The following is a 20,069-nucleotide window of genomic DNA, read 5'->3' on the forward strand; positions in this document are numbered from 1 at the left end:
AACCAGGGAGAAGAGATACCTTTTCTCTCAGCACCCTAAACTCAGAGAGAGTTAAACTGTCCTAGAATCCTTCAGGACATTTTTAATTTACCATAGCTTTTACAGGGCTAGTGCACGAGGCTCGATAAATGTCGATCTTTGAGGCTGTTAAAACAGCAGATGGCACTAGAATTTGCGCCGTCAACCCTAGATCACTCTCATTCTTTTCGAGGGTGGAGATAACGTGGCAGGATGGAAAGCAGACGGGATTGGGGAGATACAAACCTGCACTGAGCGATGTGTGTTTCATGATGTAACCATCACATGAATACATGTGAAAACACTATATACACTGCACGGGGAAGTATACAAGGGTGCATTAATACTACTTAAACCCACAGAAATCCTCAAGAGTTAGGCAGGTCACGTCAGTGGGAAGACAAAAATCAGTCTCTCCTTGAACCGGGCCAGCCTCTCAGCAAAGCGGGTTAACAGCCAAAGGATTTCTTTGTTCTTTCCCCACCTTCCCTCGTTCGCTTCTCAATTCCTGCCCCCTCCGCACCGCTGCCCCAGCATGCCCCAATTCACACCTGTCCTTTCAAAACAAGGCCTGCTTTCAAATTTCAAATCCTCTATAATACATAGTCACTGCCCAGTGGATTTTGATTTTTAAATCCGAAGGAATGAGTTTTTAGAGTAAATTTCAGTTACTGTGTCAGGCAGATAGGGGAGGGCTTTTAGAACCAGAAGAGCTTTCACGTAGGGACCTCTTAGATTTCCCAAAATAGACCGCCGTCTGCTTGTGGGGCCAGACCAACCTCTCAAAGCATTTCACACTGTCGCTTTAAAGCAGTTTTTCTCCCAGGGTTCAAATAAACTCTCTGAGACACTGTGTTGGTGTCATTTTAAATTACAAGCTTGATCTGTTACCCTCAAATACAGTTCTTAGGGAAGATTAGTTACAAAGAGTTGTCAGTACTTTCAAATGGCAGAAAAAATTACATTGTAGTAAAACTGGAATGAATTTTTTACGTGTGAGATAATTTTTTTTATCACCAGATGAAGTTACTCCAATTCATGCAATAAATGACTATTTCATTTTTTAAAGTTGCCCTAATTTTTCTAGTTGAGATTTCATGCTTATTTCAAGTCAAGATATCAATATGCTCCTGAGCTCACCTCACATTCCCTGGGAAGCAGTGAGGACACACACAGTTTGTCTGACACTCCCTGGGCCCCTGAGAACCCCATATTCTGTCTTAGTCCTTGTGCCCCAGTGTGAGATCTTCAGTTTCAGCAAATGTGATGCTATGGTATTTAGGACTTCGATAGTGACCTAAAAGAGGTGAACAGGAGGGAAATTCTGATTTATCTTGACATAAAACTGGCAGAAATCCCCACCACCAAATTCCTGTAACTAGAAATCACGAGGGTTAAACAGAAGAGGTTTGTCCCTGATGGGGATGCCCCTCACAGCGGATTTGGGTAGAATATCTTTTCTAGAACCACGTGAGATAGTACCATCAACATTTTACATAGTTTACATACCATCTGAATACAAATTCTTAAAATTTATAATAGAACATTAAAATAATCCTCTAATAAAATCAGCCTTAAGTATAAGGAATCTAAATTTCACTCTCTTGTACACTTCTAAATAAATATTTTGATCTATAATTCTTGAAAATATTACAGTTTATGGTGACATGATAGAGACAAGTCAAACAGTATTATAAGTGAAAATAAAACATCAACTTAAAAATTAACCAACCTAAAAATATACTGAACTGAAATTATAGAAAATCAAAACACTAAGTACATAGCAATTAAATATGTAGCATTGGGATAACCGAACGCATGCTCAACAACAGATTACCAACTTATACAAAAAGCCCTTTAAAATTCATATAATCTAAATAAATAAGCAGAAACACACAGGAGGTACTGTACCAGCCAGTAACAACTAGAAAGTAATTTCTCCCTTTTTCTTTCAAACGATCCTAACAAAAAACATGAAATAATGGTCACTTGCTAAAAAACTAGAATTCATGTGTTCTGTCTCTGTTAAAAGGCTGCCTATGCTATAAAAAGCCAAAGCAAGGTTTTCTAAATGTTAGACCACTGTACCTTAGAAAAGGAAATGCCATCAAACTGACAGATTGAAACAAAAATCACACACTTACCTATTTAAGATATGATTGATTGAATTTTCGCTGAACAGCCCCATAAGAGGTCTAAATCAAGCCCATGATATGAATGCACATTCAAACATTTGAATGTGTGATTTGTTAATACTGAATTATATATCGTGATTTAATTTCATTTGCCAAAGTAGGAGTTTATTTTACATAAGACCAGAATTAAAACATCTAGAGCAGGAACTGTTATCTTCTTGATCTTTGTATTCTGGTTCTTAGATTCTCAGAACCTAGTAACGTGCTCACCTACTGAGAAGTGAGTCCAGCACTCAACATTCCTCAGCAAGCACTGAATCCATGATGAAGCTGGGTGCCTGAGACTTAGAGGGAGCTCTTTAGTTTTTCCTCTTTACCTCTAGGCCTGTGATTAATTTCTGGCTAGTTAATCAAATTAATTGTCACAGATCTATCACAGTGTCTGATTTCAGGGCCGAGATTTCTACCACTCATCTGTTCCACAGTTAAGCCTTCTATTTGTGCCCACACATTTATAGTCAGGTTCAAATAAAGATCATCTTTGTTATCCTGGGTCGGAAATTTGCTTATGATAACCATCTGAAACAGACATGCATGCATGCACGCGTGTGCGCACGTGCGCGCACACACACACACACACAATCATTTCACAGATGAAGAACAGAATCTGGAAATAATGCACAAAGCCTAAATTACACAGTTCCCAAGGTTAACTAAAAAAAGACAATGAAACCGTAAGGTAACTCCTTTTGATTATACACAAACTTATTGCATGATGGCTGCAAGCAATGTCTTTGGACCAACAAATGTAAACCAAGTGTCCTTTAACCATTAGCTTGACAAGGCAGCTAAAAATGGTGGAGCTCCAACAATGCCCTTGAGATTCTGCTGGGCGTAGCACGCTCCCTTAGGAAGTAGCATGGAGTGGGTGGATGTGCTCTCCAAAGACCATTCCTTCCATCCACAATGCTCAGGGTTATTCTGAGAGCTCCTCTGGATTACCATTTCAAGCTGCCATTTCTGGAAGTCCAGGGCTCCTCGCTGGGGGGAGGGGATGCATGTTACAGAACTCTGAAAATAAAAGCCGTTTAGAAAGTTTCACTCTTTGATTCTCACTGCCAGCATGCCTGTGCCTCTTGAGTGCTGCTAGGAGAGGTAGACCCAGTGTTTCAGTTCCGCCATTCCCTGCAGTAACTTAGTGTAATAGAAGTCCATGTTATCCGCAAAGTCTGTACAAACGGGCGACTCCATGTCGCCAAAAGTGCAGTACAATGCGGTTCCTCCGACACTCAGGAAAACCGTTGCTATGCACAGCAAGACCAGTAAAATACAGGAACCACCTCCAACTTCATCTGCAAATATGAGAACAGAGTAAGGTTAAATAGGTGCAAAATGGAAATCCCAGTGTCTGCTGTCTTCTCACTGGTCACGGTAAGTAGACATTTCTAGTTAACCTGAGTCCTCCAGGGGCTGGAGTCCCTGACAGAAAGCTAGTGCATGTGAGGACTGCGTGGGACCCACCTGTCAGTCACCACAGACACACACCTGTCAGTCACCACACACACCTGTCAGTCACCATAGACATACACCTGTCAGTCACGACACACACCTGTCATTCACCACAGACATACACCTGTCAGTCACCACAGACGTACACCTGTCAGTCACTACACATACCTGTTAGTCACCACAGACACACCTGCTAGTCACCACAGACATACACCTGTCAGTCACCAGACAAACACCTGTCAGTCACCACAGACACATACATCTGTGGAGCCTGTCAATGCTAAAATGAAAACTAGCTCATTTATACAACGAATATAATTGCTTCCATTAAAAAAGAAAAGAAGGGCAGTACTTCTCTGATGTGCTCATAGCCTTATTTTAGGGTACAAATTACAATCTCAATATTACAATATCTTTGGAGTTCACATCAGGAGCTCACCTTAAAGCAAGGTCAATTTGATATTAAACAATAAAAAATTGTCTTTGGGTGGGATCACTTTTGCATCTCACTTGATTTTACTTTTTTTTTTTTTTTATTTGAGAGAGAGAGAATGAGAGACAGAGAGCATGAGAGGGAAGAGGGTCAGAGGGAGAAGCAGATTCCCTGCTGAGCAGGGAGCCCGACGTGGGACTTGATCCCGGGACTCCAGGATCATGACCTGAGCCGAAGGCAGTTGCTTAACCAACTGAGCCACCCAGGTGCCCCTCATTTTTTTTTTAACTGTATTTATTTGAGAAAGAGAGAAAGCAAGCAGGAGAAGTGGCAGGCAGAGGGAGAAGCAGACTCCCCACTGAGCAAGGAGCCTGATGTGGGATTCGATCTCAGGACCCTTGGGATCATGATCTGAGCCGAAGGCAGACACTTAACCCACTGAGCCACCCAGGTGCCATTACTCAATTTTATTCTTACCATTCAGTGGAACAGCGACGGTCTAGCTAGTACAGTGATTTCTTTTTATTTTGCTTAATAACAAGCAGGCCTGTTTTTAATAAAAATGTCCTTATCGGTCTCTCTATATTAAGAAAATAGCTATTCTTTGGTTGGAAAGCCTTAATGATCATTCATAATTAAAAATTTTTTAAATTTGGAAAAAGACTGAAAAGTTTTATGATCAGCATGATGAGAAACTACCAGAACCTTCTTGGAAGGTGATCTGGCAGTATCTATTAAAACTTTAAATTAATTTATCCTCCTGGGCACCTGGGTGGCTCAGTCGTTAAGCATCTGCCTTCAGCTCAGGGTCATGATCCTAGGGTCCCGGGATCGAGCCCCACAACGGGCTCCGTGCTCAGCGGGAAGCCTGCTTCTCCCTCTCCCACTCCCCCTGCTTGTGTTCCCTCTCTCACTGTGTCTCGGTCAAATAAATAAAATCTTTAAAAAAAAAATTTATCCTCCTGACTGGGACATGTTTGACAGCGAGGGAGTGTGGGGGGGACAAAGATGAGACAACAGGTGTAAACCAGGACCGCCTCAGGGCAGCTGGACCCTATCACTTAGTCCAACAAATTCACTTCTGGGAATCAGCCTACAGATTAGCACATCACAAACTAGCATATTTACGGGCATGTTCACTGTGACAAAGTCTGTTAGAGCATAAAGTTGAGAATAACTCAGTTATTCCAGTTATAATGGAACAATTAAATAATCATGGGACATTCATATAATGAAATAATATGCAATTGTTTAATAGAATGAAGTAAGTTTAATATGTTCTCTCATAGGAAGACATCCAAGATCAATGGTTAAATGAAAAAGAAGTAACATAACAGTATAATGAACCCATTTGTGTTAAAACAAAAAACATGTATGTGTCAGTGTGTCTATACACATGTGCACACATATATACACAATGTGTCCTGAAAAGATGGTAAGAAACTTCAATTAGTACTTGGGGGAAACCCTCAAGGGAAGATCAGAAGACTTGACACTGTTTTACTTCATTATTGTGCAAGTTTTGTTTTTTTTTTTAAGATTTTTTTAAAAAAATTATTTATTTATTTATTTGAAGACAGAGACACAGCGAGAGAGGGAACACAAGCAGGGGGAGTGGCAGAGGGAGAAGCAGGCTTCCCGCCGAGCAGGGAGCCCCATGCGGGGCTCGATCCCAGGACTCTGGGATCATGACCTGAGCCGAAGGCAGACGCTTAACGACTGAGCCACCCAGGTGCCCCTTTTTTTTTTAAGATTTTATTATTTATTTTAGAGAGTGAGAGAAAGAGATAAAAGAGAGCATGCACATGTGGTGGGGGGGAGGGGCAGAGGGAGAGAGAGAAAACCAAGCAGGCTCCCTGCTGAATGCAGAGCCCGACATGGGGCTCTATCTCACAACCCCGAGATTGTGACCTGAGCCGAAACCAAGAGTTGGACTGCACCACCCAGGTGCCCTATTACTGCATGAGTTTTTTCATGATTAACATATATTACTTTTATGATTAAAAAAACCCACATTTTATAAAACATAATATAAACAAAATAGACTTTTTTGGAAGATTTTACAGGATTATGTGAATATATTCTTCCTGTAAAAATTCAAACACAAAAACATCTAAGAATCTAAGGGACTCTGTTTTTCTCCTACTCAAGCATATTCCTCTCCCACCCCAGAGGCAAACACACTCTGGTGTGTATCCTTCCAGATCAAAGACACAGTTTTCAGGATTCTTACTTTTTTTTTTTTTTTTATTTGACAGAGAGAGACACAGTGAGAGAGGTAACACAAGCAGTGGGGGAGTGGGAGAGGGAGAAGCAGGCTTTCCGCTGAGCAGGGAGCCCGATGTGGGGCTCGATCCTAGGACCCTGGGATCATGACCTGAGCCGAAGGCAGACATTTAGCTGGTTAAACGTCTGCCTTCGGCTCAGGTCATGATCCCAGGGTCCTAGGATCAGGCGCCGAGTCAGGCTCCCTGCTCAGTGGGGAGTCTGCTTCTCCCTCTCTCTCTTACCCCCCTTCTGCTTGTGTGCGTGCTTGCTATCTCTCTAATAAATAAAATCTTAAAAAAAACCTTAAAAAATAGGATTATGTAAATATACTTTCTATGATTTACAAATTTATAGTTTAATAAATTTTAATAGTCAATAGGTTTGATAATTTATATGCATCCATGCAAATATATTTTTCTACAAATGAATAAGTATAATATCATTACTGTAGTTCTTGGGTTTTTTTTGTTTTTTGTTTTTTTTGGTCAGTTCAGCTTTTTTCACCCTCTTTTCTGTTTTTTTGGCATCATGCACTCTCACCCCATCTATGTCAACCATCTAGTACATGTAGTTTTCCATGTTTTTCTTCATAATCCTATATTTCTAAGTGAACATTCTTCACAGTTTATTTTAAACATTTGTCTTGTTTGTTTTATCAACAGGTGTTGAAACTGTTTAGAGCTTCGTGGCTAAACCAGGAGGCCTCGAGGCACAGGTGGCTGCCGAGCAGAAGCTAAGTGACCGGGCTAAGACGTGATGGCCACCAAGTAGGTAGGAACATCATCTGTACATCCGGGGCTCCTCTTGGTAAGCAACGATTCAGTGCCATTCGTGCAGAGAACCAAGCACTCTCTCTGGAGAAGCCTGGTGCAGAGGTAAAAGGAGGGATGGGAACAGATCGTTTCCAAGGCTCCTTTATAACCAGAAATTGGAAGCTTTCTTCTGTAAAAATTTAGAGACCTCTACTGTTGCCACTTTATGTACCTAGAAAGCACAGGTATGTGTTTACTCTGTTATTTTAGCAATGCTGTTATTTTATAAACTTGAGAAGCCCCCTGAAAAGCGCTTGGCTGTAATTCTTCTCACCCTTATTGACCTAGGCCTCGGGTAGCCCTAGCAACCACCGCACGCGTGCGTGCCTGCGCACGCGCGGGAGGGGTCAAAGGTGAGCAGCAGTGGCACAGTGCTGCGAGGCACTTTCTCCTGTAGAGTCATGACGAAATCACCGGAGGGGGGCGCCTGGGTGACTCAGGTCATGATCCTGAGGTCCTGGGATGGAGCCCCTTGTTGGGCTCCCTGCTCAGCAGGGCGTCTGCTTCTCCCTCTGCCTGCTGCCCCCCTGCTTGTGCTCTCTCTCTCTCTCTCACTCTATCTCAAATAAAATCTTTAAAAAATAAATAAAATAAAAGCAAAAATACTTCAAAAAAAAATCACCAGAGAGAATATCTGAATACCCTTGTAATCCAGAAATATTCCTCAGACCTACAAAGGAGGAGTACTAATGGTCACTAAAAAAAAAAAAAAAAGACAATAGCAGGCTCATTTAAAAAAAAAGTATTAAACAGGAAATTGAAATGAGGTCCGAGCAGACCGTCGGTTAAGATAGGGAGGCCAGGAGTTGAAGTTTACGACTTGCTCACTTACTTGAACCAAATGCTCAGGAATGACAGAATTGCTGATGATCATTTGATTCTACGTGTTTCTTTACAGAATATAATAAAGCAACGAAGTACACGTTCTTTTTACAAACGCTATATTACCAAACACACTCTCAGCCGATCCACAGAAGCAGCTCAGTGCTAGACGGACCCCCACCCCGGGCGCTTTACCTTGATCTAAGTCATCATCAATCTCCTGGAACCTCACTCTTCGTTTCGATGGTTTCTGCTGCATCTGGGCAGGATGGTCTCCTACACCCTCGTTCCTCTTCTTTAATATAGAGACCAGTCCTTCTGCAGGGACAACCTGTCGGAGATAGTTCACATGGAACAGTAAAAAGGCCAATTCTACTCAACAGGCACTTGAATTTCTATTATAGGTTTATCCAATTCCTACAGAAAAAAAACCATCACAATTAATCATCAGAATTGTTACAACAAAATAATACTTTTACTCTAAGCAGATGACCACAAAATACACACATGTGAAACTCGAGCAGCTCTCCCACATCCCAGGGCCGACTCCCTGGCCCGGGGTCTGACGCAGCGCGCACGGACTGGAAACGAGGCCCTCTGTACCCACCCGGCTCTCGGCTCCACGTCCCCGGAGGGCATCTGTAAAATGATCACTCACAGCCCCACTCTGCTTAATCATGATGCTGGCATTTGCTTTATAACAGACGCTGGTGGTCCGCCACTTCTTTTTCCATCCACCAGCAATTTTTAAGAAATGAACGTGTGAGATGCAAAATATATTTGATGCCATGAACTCAAGAACCCGAGATGGGGAGTTGCATGCTCTACCGACTGAGCCAGCCAGATGCCCCCTGATGCCAACTCTTAACATCAAAATGGGCAATAAGCTCGGTTCCTCTGAGACACTATGTATTTATGAAATTATGCTCTACTGCTCACAATATTTTAAGGAGTTCTCTTCTGGAAAATCTCGGAGCCAGTTTCTTAGGGATATGTTACTTTGTAATATGCAGAGGTTGGCAAACTATGGGCAATAGGCCAAAGGCCCCTTGCCTACTTTTTGTAAATAACATTTAATCAGAACACAGCCAAGCCCATTCATCCACATACCCTGTAGGGCTGCTACAACCGCAGAAATGAGTAGCTCCAACAGACCCTAAAGTCTAAAATGTTTATATTTGGCCCTTTGGAGAAAGAGTTGGCTAGAATCTCCTGTCCCCCACCTCTACCCATTTCTATGCTGCCTCCGTCCACCCCTTATTTAGGAACAAAGACAAAAACAAAACCCCTTGCCATTTAGGAGTTAAGAGACTCCACAGTGTAGGGAGAAGGGGATCAGTTGGTCGAGCCACACTAGGAAGAAAAGGTGCCCCCCACCCCCCGCCCAAGCAGCAGGCTGATTCAAAGAAGTTAACCTGTGAGTTGGCCTGATGGACAAGCTGTAGATGATGACATAGGTGGGCATTGTGGGCCTAACATGCAGATGTCAGTGACTTGCTGGGAGCAGGTCACTGGAAGCTGAAGGCTCTGCCTGTGATGTCATTTATCTGATCGATGGCATAAAATACTTAATGCGATTTCCAACTCCAGCCAACCATCTCTGATAATGTGCTATGCATAAATATTACTGATCCTGTTAGTTTTTTTTTTTATAACTCAAGGCTTTTAGGGCCAAATGACTCAATATAATCTTCTACTGGGCTTCCCTGAACATGGGTCTCAAAAAAAAAAAAAAATCAACGTTAGCAATTTATTCTTTTTATAGGAAATGTGTATTTCAGGTGATGTCCTTCTTTTGAGAAAACCAAAACACTTTAGTGACATTAAAATGGAACACACAGGGGCGCCTGGGTGGCTCAGTCGTTAAGTGTCTGCCTTTGGCTCAGGTCGTGATCCCGGGGTCCTGGGATCAAGCCCCACATCGGGTTCCCTGCTCCGCGGGAAGCCTGCTTCTCCCTCTCTCACTTCCCCTGCTTGTGTTCCCTCTCTCACTGTGTCTCTCTCTGTCAAATAAATAAATAAAATCTTTAAAAATAAATAAATAAATAAAATAAAATAAAATGGAACACACAAATATGCAAAGGAATATAGTCTTTCAAATGTTTCTTTAGAAAGCAACAACATCAAACACTCCCTTTATCCAACATTAAAGAGCCCCTTTCTGCAACAGAAAAGAATGATTTTACATGTACCATACTGAAACGGAGAGGAAAAGAAGTCCTAATAAGTTTCTGAAGAGCAAGAGATAGAAAATGGAAATGACTTTTTTTTTTAAAGATTTTATTTATTTATTTGACAGAGAGAGACAGAGCGAGAGAAGGAACACAAGCAGGGCGAGTGGGAGAGGGAGAAGCAGGCTCCCCGCGGAGCAGGGAGCCCAACGTGGGGCTTGATCCCAGGACTCTGGGATCATGACCTGAGCTGAAGGCAGCCGCTTAACGACAGAGCCACCCAGGTGCCCCTGGAAATGACTTTTAATGGCTATATTACTACTAATGAGGTATCACTGATATTCTTTTTATTTTTCGTAAATGTAGGAAAAAAGGGGGGGGGAATTTTCATAGACTATTTATTTTCATGATCTATTTTCTCCATAAAATAAAGTCATACATTTACCTACAGCAAATTCACCTAAAACCATAAGTATTTTCAAGGTGCTTTAAATACTAAGAAAAAAAACCAGTCCTATTAAAAATTGTGGGGGGGAAAAAAAAGAATAAGTGTACGGATCAGCCCCAGAGTGGCATTTCTGTTACCTTTATATCTTTGTGATATGAATTTTCAATCTGCAAATTCAAGAAACAGACTCAAATCATAAATCAAAAGACAGTGAATGTGAACAAAAGTATATTGAAGGACTCAGCGAAACTCTGAAGTCATCTGGAAAAACACAGATGTGCTCCCAAGACCCAGCAGCCAGTCTTAGCACACCGGCTGGGGGGCCTCTACCCTAGCCCCTGGTTGGCCTCATCTGTGACATCTGGCTCTGGAAGTCATGCTGTTAAGGAATACAAGCCTTCCCAAGTGGCCCCACCTTATTTACTGTGGGTGGCGATGAACTTTGGCAAGTTTTTGAAAGAGGGGAGAAATTACGGTTGTGTGGGATGGGTCAACATTCTGTTGTGACACCCTCCCCCACCCAACCCTTACTTCTTGGCTATAAATCTAACCACACCTTATACATTCTTTCTTTTCCTCTTCCACCAAAAACCGCTTGTTTCAGCAGGCGCACCCCAGTGTGAAGTGAGGGTGTGTGCTCTTTTCTCTCCTTTCAGTCATGTTCAGGGACCTCCTCTGGGAATCTTTCTTTTCTCAGTGCCCTGCGGTCCTACAGTCTATAGACCCAGAACAAGGGATGGTGGGACCAAGTTTAGGCACAGGAGATGAACTCTTAGAAGACAGGTGGGTGTGGTCCTTTCTGTTTTGGCAAGAGTTTTGGGCAGGGGTCTTAGAACCTACCCCCAGCACAGAAATTCTATCTACCACACCAAGGCAGTCAAACATAAAAAGTTTAAGAAACAACTTTGTCAGAGTTTTCCTTGATTCTGTGGTAGAAAGGCAAGTAAGCCAAAGCAAGGTCAGGGTCTCAGTTTGGGGTCTCACTCAAAAGACTGCCAAGTGTTTCTAAGTAGGTAGAGAAGATGATTTAGGACACATGGAAACATGTCTTCTCCAAACTGCCCTAAAAAAAGTCTCAAACCCTTCCCCCACCCTTTCTTCTTTTAACCACAATGTCAGCATTAAAAGGTTAATTTTTAAATCTCAAAACAATAAAGCTTTAATTTTTTTAATTTATTTTTAAAGATTTTATTTATTTATTTGACAGAGAGAGAGACAGCAAGAGAGGGAACACAAGTGGGGGGGAGTGGGAGAGGGAGAAGCAGGCTTCCTGCTGAGCAGGGAGCTCGATATAGGGCTTGATCCGAGGACCCTGGGATCATGACCTGAGCTGAAGGCAGACACTTAACGGCCGAGCCACCCAGGCACCCCCCAATAAAGCTTTTAAAAACCAAATTTAGGGGGCACCTGGGTGGCTCGGTCATTAAGCCTCTGCCTTCGGCTCAGGTCATGATCTCAGGGTCCTGGGATCGAGCCCCGCGTCGGGCTCCCTGCTCAGCAGGAAGCCTGCTTCTCCCTCTTCCACTCCCTCTGCTTGTGTTCCTTCTCTCTCTTTGTCTCTCTCTGTCAAATAAATAAATAAAATCTTAAAAAAAAAAATTTAGTTTCCCACTTCAATTACCAAGTTTCTTTCCTATCCAAACAAAATACAACAGCCCTTCCACTGAGAACAAAAAGAACGTCTAAGCTGTAATTAATGTAATTGTCGCTGGTGGTACTCCATGAATAAGTGAAGAATTAAAAACAAAAGCAAAACAAAACATCCATCTGGCCCAGTCCTGTACACTTGCAAATAAATAGTTCTATTGCACATCCCCTCAAATATCAATGATTGTCTTAAATAGCATTTTAAGAATTAACTGATCTAAAAAACAAAATTATTTTGCAACTCTACTGGCACAGTAAATCCTAATGTGACAAGGAAAACACTGAGCGGACCTTGCCTTTAGAACTGCCTCTGCAGGGCGCCTGGGTGGCTCAGTTGGTTAAGCGACTGCCTTCGGCTCAGGTCATGATCCTGGAGTCCCTGGATCGAGTCCCGCATCGGGCTCCCTGCTCGGCAGGGAGTCTGCTTCTCCCTCTGACCCTCCCCCCTCGCATGTGCTCTCTCTCATTCTCTCTCTCTCAAATAAATAATTAAAATCTTTAAAAAAAAAAGAACTGCCTCTGCAAAAAATTAAAGGAGAAAGCAAATACCACGTAATATTCCTCTAATGATAGAGGCTCGCCCAATCCAGAATTTCAAGGCTGGTGAATTTTGAACAGGAACACATGCCTGGGTGTCTCAACAACTTGAGAATTAACATTCACAAATCATATTCATATATTATAAGTAGCTTACACGCCAGTGATTTCACTCTAGAAGAATGTGTCAAATTTACCACCACTGTTCAGTGAAGGGACGTGATGTTCCCTGCCTGCTCCTTTAGACTTGGGCTCCATAATAAGACCTATAATTTGGCGGATCGGTACACATTTACACAACATGCCATATTTAATCTTCACAACTCTATCACACAGGCATTATTAGTCCCATTTTACAGAACAAGCCAAGCTCAGACAGCTAATATAACCTGCTTACATTGTTGCACCAGCTACTGGCAGAGTTTGAATACAAGCTCATTAAACCTCTTGCCATTTTCTTTATGTGAAGAGATCTTATTTTCTATGACTATTAAAATTTTGCTTAGTGTCATCTGTTATATGTTGCAATTAAAATGAGATGAACAGAATTTTCAAATAAACCTAAGCATTTTCTTTTGTCTTTCCAAAGTACTTTATATCTCTAGCAACAAATCCTTACCTTACACATCGCCCCAATTAAGAGATGCTTCAGCTAATGGCTAAATCCACTGATCTAGCGACGTGGGGGAGGAGATGGGTAGATGAAAGATCCTTTGTGTCATTCAATTAATCTGCAAGTAGATTAATGTCATGGCTCCTAATACAGCAAATTAATATTACAAGTCACAGCTGGAGCAAGAGGAGGTGGCTACGGGGAGGAAAGCCATCTTCCGGAAAGAACACGGTGGGGACCTCTGACCCCACATTGCTGTATCTTACAACAGCGCAACACGGAGAGAGCAAAAAGGAGGGAAAAACAAATAATGACAAAGTCTGTCAATGCTGAACTTTTAAAAAATGAGTTTAAAAGAGGAAAAAGGTTTTTAAAAAAATAAAAATAGGAGTTAATCATGTCTCTAAGTTTCTAAATTAGGCACTACCTCGTGTTTTTGTAATTTGCTTAACGGGACAATTTCATAAGTACAAAATAGGAAAAGAAATAAGAATGTCAAGAACTACTCCACTTTTTAATCCCCAGTAAATTGTTTAAATAGGTAGATTCCAGAACAAAACATTTTATTTTCCCGCCCTCAGAGGTGCATCTTCACCATATCCACTGCTGCGACCTAAACCCCACCCTCACTACTTCTCACCTCAACTGTGGCAATAACCTGATGGGTCTCCTTGCTTTGGCCCCATCTCCATACCTTCTAGTCTCCACGGAGCAGCCAGAAAGCAGATCAGGTCACATCTCCTGCTCAAAACTATGGCTTTCCACCACTGACTGAATGTGATTCTGGTTCCTGACCCTGGTCTGGAGGCCCTACAGGCACCGGCTTCAGCCTCCCCGTCTTCCTGAACTCTCTGCTCTTCTTCCCCTTGTTCACTGTGCCCCAAGCTGTGCTCTCCCAGTGCCTTCCCCCGACCTGGATTAAAAGAGCCCATTCCTCCACCCTGCCCACCAGCTCCATCTCTCTCCATTCCTCACCCTGCTGAGATTTAGGCACAGCCCTTACTGATATCTGAGCCTACACTGTTTATTTTTTTATTTTTATTTTATTTTATTTTTCTAAGTAGGCTCCATGCCCAATATGGAGCCCAACGTAAGGTTTGAACTCATGACCCTGAAATTAAGACCTGAGCTGAGATCAAGAATCAGACTCAACTGAGCCACCCAGGCGCCCCTACATTGTTTATTTTTTTTTTTTAAAGATTTTATTTATTTATTTGACAGAGAGAGACACAGCAAGAGAGGGAACACAAGCAGGGGGAGTGGGAGAGGGGGAAGCAGGCTTCCCGCGGAGCGGGGAGCCCGATGCAGGGCTCGATCCCAGGACCCCAGGATCATGACCTGAGCCGAAGGCAGACACTTAACGACTGAGCCACCCAGGTGCCCCTACATTGTTTATTTTTAAGTGAACTTATTTATTATGTGTGTCTCCCTCTAGAGAGTAAGCTTCACAAGAGTAGGGACCTGACCTGTGTTCGCTGGTGTGTCCTCAGTTTCTAGAATATAGTAGGTGCTCAACAAATATGCCAAAGAGAAAATGAATACACAGATTAGCAGTTTACATATAGACAGCACCTAGCTTACACTTATTTGGATAACATAGATTTTCCCCTTAACATAATCAAAACTAAGTATGTTTTCAAAGGTTATTTATTTTTCTAAGTACAGTAGGTTTAAAAACAAAAGCCTTGCCCTTTATAGGTAACTGTTATTGACAATAACATGTTGGCTTTGTAGAAAATACAAAAATGTATTCAATAGAATCCCCACCCTTAAGGAGTCTGCAATTAGTGTAGAGGACTGTGTGTGCCCTATAGTAAGAAGGAAACAGAACAGCCCTAGACAGGACTTCAGGAGGCCAGGCAAGGCACGGGAACCTCCCCCCATCACTCTACAACTAAGTCATTCATTTGCTTCTATTACCTGACTGGCCCCTCTGGGTACCAGTTTGAGACCCAAAATTTAGTGCTAACCTAAGACCATTTGGAGGGGGAGACCAAGGTGATATGAGGAATGGGAAAACTTACTGAGGAGCTATGGCAAAAGTCCAGGAAGAAGCAATAAAGATGTAAATTAAAAGAATGATTACATGGAAAAGAGAAGCCGGGTGCAAGAGACTCGACAATCAAGAGGTGCACTAATTAGAAAGTTTAGAGAGCAGGACAAGGGTGCCTGGGTGGCTCAGTTGGTTGGGCAACTGCCTTCGGTTCAGGTCATGATCCTGGAGTCCCGGGATCAAGTCCCGTGTCGGGCTCCCTGCTCAGTGGGGAGTCTGATTCTCCCTCTGACCCTCCCCCCTTCATGTTCTCTCTCTCTCTCTCTCAAGTAAATAAATAAATAAATCTTAAAAAAAAAAAAAGATTTAGAGGGCAGGACAAGAAAGAAAGGCAAAGATGAGACCATCTGGCACAAGAAAAGGTAGGTCATCCCTGGATAATCCTTGGGAGGCTCTTTGGACTTTGACATGAGTCCTGGGTCAACCATTGCCCATGAAGTGTCTTCTGTGATTGGAAGACTGCATTTTCTCCACTGCAAGGAAGTGGGGCTTGCCCTGCTCCCCTGCAGAGAACAGCCACAATCACTGTTTTTTAAAGATTTTTTTTTTTTTAATTTATTTATTTGACAGAGAAAGACACAGCGAGAGAGGGAACACAAGCAGGGGGAGTGGGAGAGGGAGAAGCAGACTCCCTGCCGAGCAGGGAGCCCGATGCGGGACTCGATCCAGGGACTCAAGGATCATGACCTGAGCCGAAGGCAGTCGCTTAACCAACTGAGCCACCCAGGCGCCCCCACGATCACTGTTTTTAAAACTCTCCTTTGTGCAGGATCCACAGACCAGGTACCTACAGGATTTCATAAACTGCTGCTTAGCCCTGGCCTCCCATCTTAACTCTGTGTGGAATCCCACAGTGGCTCGTCTTCACAAGACTTCCCCATCCCAGCGATCGAGCCAAGAGACAGAGATGAAGACTGCACGGAGGGCACTCTGAGGACACAGCATCTCTGAAGATAAATCATATGGCAACTCTGGGTCATCAGTGTTCTCCCCATCATAAAGTTTAAGGTTTTGTTTCCTGAGACACAGGGAGATCTGAAGATATCTAAGTAAATGTTGCGATAAAGACAGAGCCAGGAACACGTTTTGCCCTCTTTCAGATCAAAAACTTTTTAGAGCCCCAAGCAGTAGCAAAGTGGCTTCTTCCCCAGCTATCACGTCCCCACAAATAGGTTACACATGTATATATTAAAAAGAAAAATGAATTGTTTATTTCCATAAGGCGTATCATGCTGCTAAAATGTGCTCACGAAGGGGATCTCTTAAATTATACACTATGATTATTTTCAATGTGAAAAGACAGATTAATTTTTTTTTAAAGGTTTTATTTATCCATTTGAGAGAGAGAGAGAGAGAGGGCACAAGCAGAGGGAATGGCAGGCAGAGGGAGAGGGAGAAGATGTGGGACTCGATCCCAGGACCCTGGGATCATGACCTGAACCGAAGGCAGATGCTCAACCAACTGCGCTACCCAGGTGCCCCAAGACAGATTAATTATCATAAAATTTACCCAATATTCAATGTCACTCATTCAGAAAATAAAACAACTCCCTCATCCCCACTCCCTCATGGAACAATCTACCAAAAGCTGAGTGGCTTTTATTAGCAATATGGTGTTGAATCATTATACCACCTTGAATTTGAAGAATATATTTCTTGTCTTAGGTTTGATGCTAGGAACAGCTGAAGAGTTTTGTTTTTTTTTTTTAAGAATTTATTTGAGAGAGAGAGAGAGTGTGTGCGCAGAAGTGGGGGGAGGAGCAGAGGGAGAGAGAGAAGCAGACTCTGCGCTGTGCGTGGAGCCTGACATGGGGCTCAATCCCACGACCCTGAGATCATGACCTGAGCCCATGTCAAGAGTCGGACACTCAACCAACTGAGCCACCCAGGTGCCGGAGAACAGCTGAAGGGTTTTATTTTTTATTTTTATTTTTTTTATTTCAGCTGAAGGGTTTTAAAGAGAAGATAACACAACTCTCCCAGGTTCCAGAACCAAGCAAGTCAATGATTTACTGGCATTACCAGGCTCCTTGGGGAAAGGGATTTGGGTTCTGACATTAAAATAATCATGTAGAATATTATGGGTATTACAATAAGATTTCATCTTTTCCCAAAAACTAGGATAGTTAAATTCAGCCAACAGATAACACCTGGACACCTGTTGGGAATGCAGGCTTTACACACGGAGTGTCCCTATCTGAATTTTCAGTCATTGCATCTGCGATGTCGTGGTACACACAGCAGTTACGTAAAAACTACTGAGGAGGGAACAAAAGAGTGAATCTCTACCTTGCTAACGCTGCACATGTGATAAACTTCTCATGTTAAAAATCTATGAAATAGGGGCACCTGGGTGGCTCAGTTGTTAAGCATCTGCCTTTGGCCCAGGACATGATCCCAGGGTGCTGGGATTGAGCTCCACATCGGGCTCCCTGCTCCGTGGGAAGCCTGCTTCTCCCTCTCCCACTCCCTCTGCTTGTGTTCCTGCTCTTGCTCTCTCTCTCTCTGCCAAATAATAAATAAAATCTTAAAAAAAAAATCTATGAAATGAGCCTCAATGTTTTTGATGCTTTTTAAAAGAGCAGGTTACACTTCTGGTGAGAGTGTGTCATGGTCTTTTTTATGTAAGAAAGAACATTAGTGCTCCAGACACTAAGCTATCATTCTACTTAGCAAAGTTATTCTGGATTTAAAAATTCTCCTCAAACCCAGAAAAGTTTCATTTACACATGTCTCTGCATCACTGAATTAAACTAGTGTAGATCGTTTTAGTTCTCTAAGAGATTTTGCATGAATTATTTCATCTGATGGGATGAACCTGGTTGTTTAAAAGACACAGCAAACACTCCTGCTAGGCTGGTGGTGGCTGCCAAGGCCCAGGAGTGCCGCAGACAGAGCTGAGCAATGCAGGAGTAGCAAGAGAATGAGAGCAGGAAGACCAGCAAAAAGGGAAAACATGACAGTGAAAGATCATTCCACCATAATCACAAAGGTCAGAAGAGTGGGGAGCAGTGAGGAAATCGCTGAGGTAAGAGTCACTCACAGGAGAAAGGGCAGGGTGGGAAGAGAGACCAGAGAGCTCCTTATGGCACAGCCATGTGGACACTATGCTCCGTATCCCCAACTCACCCAAGTACGGAAGCATGAAAAATATTTTAAAAACAATTCCAGTAAAATTACCCAAGTGAGCCCCCAAGAGATGAAATCAGAAGTTCATCTGATTCCTCGCTGTATCCTCAGCACTTGATGGGAGATAGCCTTAGGAGAATTCTGCTGAGAGCATGCAATGGTGTTTGGATTTAAAAGAAGTTTGGGGGGGTGCCTGGGTGACTCGGGTCCTCGGATCGAGGCCCATGTTGGGCTCCCTGCTCAGCCGGGAGTCTGCTTCTCCCTCTCCTACCCTCCCCCCCTCTCGTGCTCTCTCTCAAATTAATAAATTAATTAAAAAGAAGAAGTTTGCACTTATAAGCAAACCCACTATCACCTGGACATTTTACTTCACTCTTCACTCTTAAGGTATTAAGGAAATTGTAAGCATTAGTGATTTTTTAGTTTTGAAATTCTATTCTTTTGTTTGTTTTAAAGATTTTTAAATTTATTTGACAGAGAGAGAGAGAGCACAAGTAGGCAGAGCAGCAGGGAGAGGGAGAGAAGCAGGCTTCCCGCTGAGCAGGGAGCCCGATGCGGGGCTTGATCCCAGGACTCTGGGATCATGACCTGAGCCGAAGGCAGACTCTTAACTGACTGAGCCACCCAGGCACCCCAAGTTTTGAAATTTTATTTTTTTATTTTATTATTTTTTTTCAAGTTTTGAAATCTCTTTTCCTAACAGGGTAAGGCAGAATTTATTGATGTATCCTCCTCAGAATGGAGAAGGAAATATTCGGAAACAGTCTGTTCAGCATTATGACAGGAATGCAAATTAGTTTTGTTAATTATATGTAGCTTTTGAGCTTCTTAAAACAGCACAACTTAACAGATCAATAGAATTTTAGGAAAGGGAACCATCATACATAAAAAAATAACTTCACAGGAAAGACAACTTTAAAAATGTGAATAGTTTCCACCACCTGCTAGGTATTATCCAGTAGGGAAAACTGACGTTATGAGGCTGAGGAAGGAACACTCCGCTTGGTTGTAATACAATGTGAGTTCAACAGCAAACCCCCACTGTAAGTGTTCTGCAAAGCAGGGAGATGCAGTAGGGGAGCTCTGACCCTTTTTCACTGTTTATACCTAAAAAGGTAAAATCAGACCTTCTGTCTTTTCCCCAGATGGTCAACTTGATTATTGGGTGTGAAAAGCGGTGGTCAGAGAAGGCTGACCTTGTGGTATTACAGCTAGATTTGAATCCAGGTATGACTTCTGTTTCGATAGTTCCCTGTATCAGAGGCCTGGTGAAAATAAACAAGGGAAGGAATGCTGGGTCCAGTGCTTTACTACTGGCTCTATTTAATTTTTTTAAAATGAAAACACTTTTCTTTCAAATATTTTTTTTTATTTTTAAGTAATCTCTACACCTAAGGTAGGGCTTGAACTCACGACCCCAAGAGCAAGAGTTACCTGCCCCACCGACTGAGCCAGCCAGGTGCCCTCTATTTAA

General features: G+C 42.6%; 1 protein-coding gene across 5 annotated transcripts in view; it reads right to left on the bottom strand.

Annotated features, from left to right (window-relative positions):
* Positions 1-873: 873 nt before the first annotated feature.
* CNST (consortin, connexin sorting protein) overlaps positions 874-20,069 on the bottom strand; it is a 114,708-nt gene continuing 95,512 nt past the window's right edge. For all 5 annotated transcript variants that reach the window (XM_081824459.1, XM_081824460.1, XM_081824461.1 and 2 more), the window contains 2 exons: positions 8,193-8,328; positions 874-3,505 (listed from right to left, as the gene is read on the bottom strand). In XM_081824459.1, the coding sequence (XP_081680585.1) occupies positions 3,300-3,505; positions 8,193-8,328 (342 nt within the window). In that variant the 3' untranslated portion in view covers positions 874-3,299. The remainder of the gene's footprint in view (positions 3,506-8,192; positions 8,329-20,069) is intronic.

This window comes from Leptonychotes weddellii, chromosome 6, assembly GCF_054177405.1.
Source record: "Leptonychotes weddellii isolate Sample4059 chromosome 6, ASM5417740v2, whole genome shotgun sequence".
NCBI classification, from domain to species: domain Eukaryota; kingdom Metazoa; phylum Chordata; class Mammalia; order Carnivora; family Phocidae; genus Leptonychotes; species Leptonychotes weddellii.